The 3,296-nt window shown below is 37.0% G+C and overlaps 1 protein-coding gene across 1 annotated transcript in view; it reads left to right on the forward strand.

The window, feature by feature from the left end:
• Positions 1 to 1,155: 1,155 nt before the first annotated feature.
• LOC307124141 (putative ribonuclease ZC3H12C) overlaps positions 1,156 to 3,296 on the forward strand; it is a gene marked incomplete at both ends in the record, with an annotated part of 40,169 nt that continues 38,028 nt past the window's right edge. The window contains one exon of the mRNA XM_079813180.1: positions 1,156 to 1,865. Within this exon, the coding sequence (XP_079669306.1) occupies positions 1,156 to 1,865 (710 nt within the window). The remainder of the gene's footprint in view (positions 1,866 to 3,296) is intronic.

Genomic DNA, 3,296 nt, shown 5'->3' on the forward strand with positions numbered 1-3,296 from the left:
TAACACTTAAAATCAATCAATCAAGTTGATAATTTACATATTTTATTTAACATTTTTATTGAGTTTTGAATATAATTTAAAATAACTGAAAACTACTGTAAAAAAAGTTATTTTCCTTAAAATTAGGATGTTTTTACAGAATAGAGTATTTAAAGAGATTTCAGCAACACAATAAATAAATGTTCTATGTTTCTTCCACCCTATTCTCAGTTTTGACTCAATTTCTCTCAGATATTTCTCAGGTCTCATTTGTTGTGTACTTTTATTTCTCCTGAGGAATTTTAGGAGAAACATCTGAGACACGATACTAAAATGAGAGATATATGAGAATCACAACTTAGTCTCCCGAGCTTAGGAAAAGCAACCACTGAGCAATACATTTTCCTCTGGGTTGTTAGTAGATTATCAACGATATTCACTGTGACTGGTCATAATGTGTAGATGTCTGTAGTTTAAGAAATGTACATTTACATTTATTCATTTAGCAGATGCTTTAATCCAAAATGACTTATGCTAACAAGTACACAAGCTAGAGCAGATGTTAATGCAGAAGATTTGATATTTGATATTTGATGATTTGCATAAAACTTATTGAAAATTCTTTAATTCTATAGAATCTGTAAGACTTTCTTTCTACTGTGAAACATAAAAGAAGATATTTTGATAAATATCCATATATTTTGTTTGTGTTTTTTTAGCTAGGGTAAGTAAGAGGGAAGGCGGGAGCATGGGGTAGGGAGAGTGCAATAACCCGCAATACCACAGACAGACAACACATCATATAGAAATGAATGAACATTAAAATGTGAGTGGATACAAAAAACAAGCTGATAGCATTTTGATGTTTAATTCACTTGACAAACATTTAAATGAGTGAAGAGTGAAGACAATAGAACTTTTTGTCTCTCTCATTCCTTTCACTGCTGAATTCAAGTCCTTAAGTGGAGCTCTTTAACCCCATGTGCTTCAAGCATTCTTTAGCAGTTCAGCACCTTACACATCTCTCTGGTCCCTAAATTACTATGCAGTCTCTTAAAGTATCCCTCTCTCCTCCTCCAGGTTCACATGAGAAACGCAACCTGAGGGCTGAATAACAGGTGACAGTGGTCAGCAAGACTCACAGTCAGAACGGTGCTGGATGTCTGTGGCTTATTCATGGGCCTGAAAGACCATCTGGATGATGGAACAGGCCACATCCTCGAACTGGGGCTGGATCTAGACTACCTCCATGTGAACGCCACAGACCGGCAGACTGGAACTGACACCGGACTTATTATGGACAGTGGCTCATCAGACACAGGAGACGATGTGGCCCCCTGCACCAGGAGCTGTGGTTGTTCATCACAAGATGACTCAGAGAAAGGTTCAGGGCCAAATAGTGAGCCTGTGCAGAGCCACAGTCATCCTCCTGTTGATACACTTAGCAATAAGTCTATCCATGCAGTTCACCCACTACTCTGGTCTCCATGTCTAGATTTGGATTCACCGGTTCCAAATATGGTACCCCAAGAGCCAGGTCCTGTGGATACATTCAGGGAATATCAGACAAAGATGGAGTTTGCCCTTAAGCTCGGCTATGCAGAAGACTTGGTTCGGTTGGTTCTGAACAAGTTAGGGTCAGATGCCCTGATCAATGATATTCTTGGGGAACTGGTGAAACTAGGCAGTAAGCCAGATAATGAGGGTGGGACACAGTCTCCCTCCCAGTCCACTTCCACATCATCGTCATCCTCTGGCTCATCTTCTTCCTGCAGTTTCTCTGACTCACTTGACTCTCGCCAGTCAGAGTCTCCCTCTCAGATATCAGTGGATGATAAGAATAACTTCCGCCCCATTGTTATTGATGGCAGCAATGTAGCCATGAGGTAAGAATCCAAATATTGAAGAATCCATTTATACAACCAGAACTGAAGTATTAGGGGTTATGGTTGTGGCAATTGTTAAGCAACTGTAATTGTAATGATCACAAATGTAGCTGCAAGGAGCAATTAAGGAGCCAAGCATGACAGAGGCAAAGAGGGGAGGAGGCATCAGACCAACTGTAAAAATTAGTAGTTAAAAGACATTAGTTGATGATTTTAGTCAAAATGGTTGAAAGCCCATAAAAACAATCACAATAAAGTAATCATGTTCCACTTTTGACAATCAGGTACTGCTGGCACCAAATATAGCTTGGCATCATGCCATCAACTTTGTTGATACAGTTTAGTCAATCAACACAACCTCCACAACCTTTTTCTGGAATTTTTTCTGGTTTTGAAGATGATCTTGGTTTAAATTTAGTTAAAATCAGTCTAGGAGGCTTTTTGAGTATCTTTCAGGGCATGACAATGTTATACTCCGTTATACGGAGTTTATAAAATTTTACAACAAAAATTCTAAACGTCGAAGACCAAAATGGCAGACAAAGAAAAACATAAATTGGTTGCTATTGAATGTCTAGTTCACCAGCAATTTATCAACTAGGGGTGTGCAACAAAAGTGGCGGAGTTTCAACTGGAATTACATGAGAAGCCATATTTACATGTAATACTGTTCTCTTCATAGTTTTCATTTAACAAATATGCTTTGTATAAATTATGAAATAATGATTTTTGTTATAATTATAATAATTTATTTAAATACCTTATAAATAAAAACAAATGTTAAATAAGGACTCTGTATAAAATAGCTGATTAGAAGGCATGAAAGTTGAAAGAAAATATTCAGTGGTTGAAAATTTGCTAAACAACTTTTACTATACATACAAATGCAAATCTGAACAAATTTGCTAGAAAAATTTATTGTCGGCTCCGGGAAAGAGAGAGACAGAGATACATCATGGATTATATTGTACTAGGTTTAAAACATTTAAATAGACATAGAAAATGTGTATGACCTTTTTGATATTTCTCATGACAAAGCTCTTATCGGCAAATGCCAACTTTCATGATTACCACTACATGAGACACGCGTTGGCCAGAAATCAAGCTGATGACTACTGCCGAAGCAACAATTGAGATTAAGTGTAGTATGTGTGCCAATTATGGATTACCTAAGGTAAGTCAAGTCAAGTCACCTTTATTTATATAGCATGTTATACAATACAGATTGTTCCAAAGCAACTTCACAGTGATAACAAGAAAATAATGCAACAAAAAATAATGTTTTTCGGCTGTACAGCCACTCTGGAGAAAACACTGATGTCATCATCCAGCTCAGTTCAATTCTCATACAATGGTGTCAATGCAGGCAAATCAGTAAAATTGTTGAATATTTAGTCCCCAACAAAGCAAGCCAAAAGTCAAAGGCAACTG

This window comes from Gobio gobio (genome assembly GCF_949357685.1).
Source record: "Gobio gobio genome assembly, chromosome: 3".
In the NCBI taxonomy this organism is placed as follows: domain Eukaryota; kingdom Metazoa; phylum Chordata; class Actinopteri; order Cypriniformes; family Gobionidae; genus Gobio; species Gobio gobio.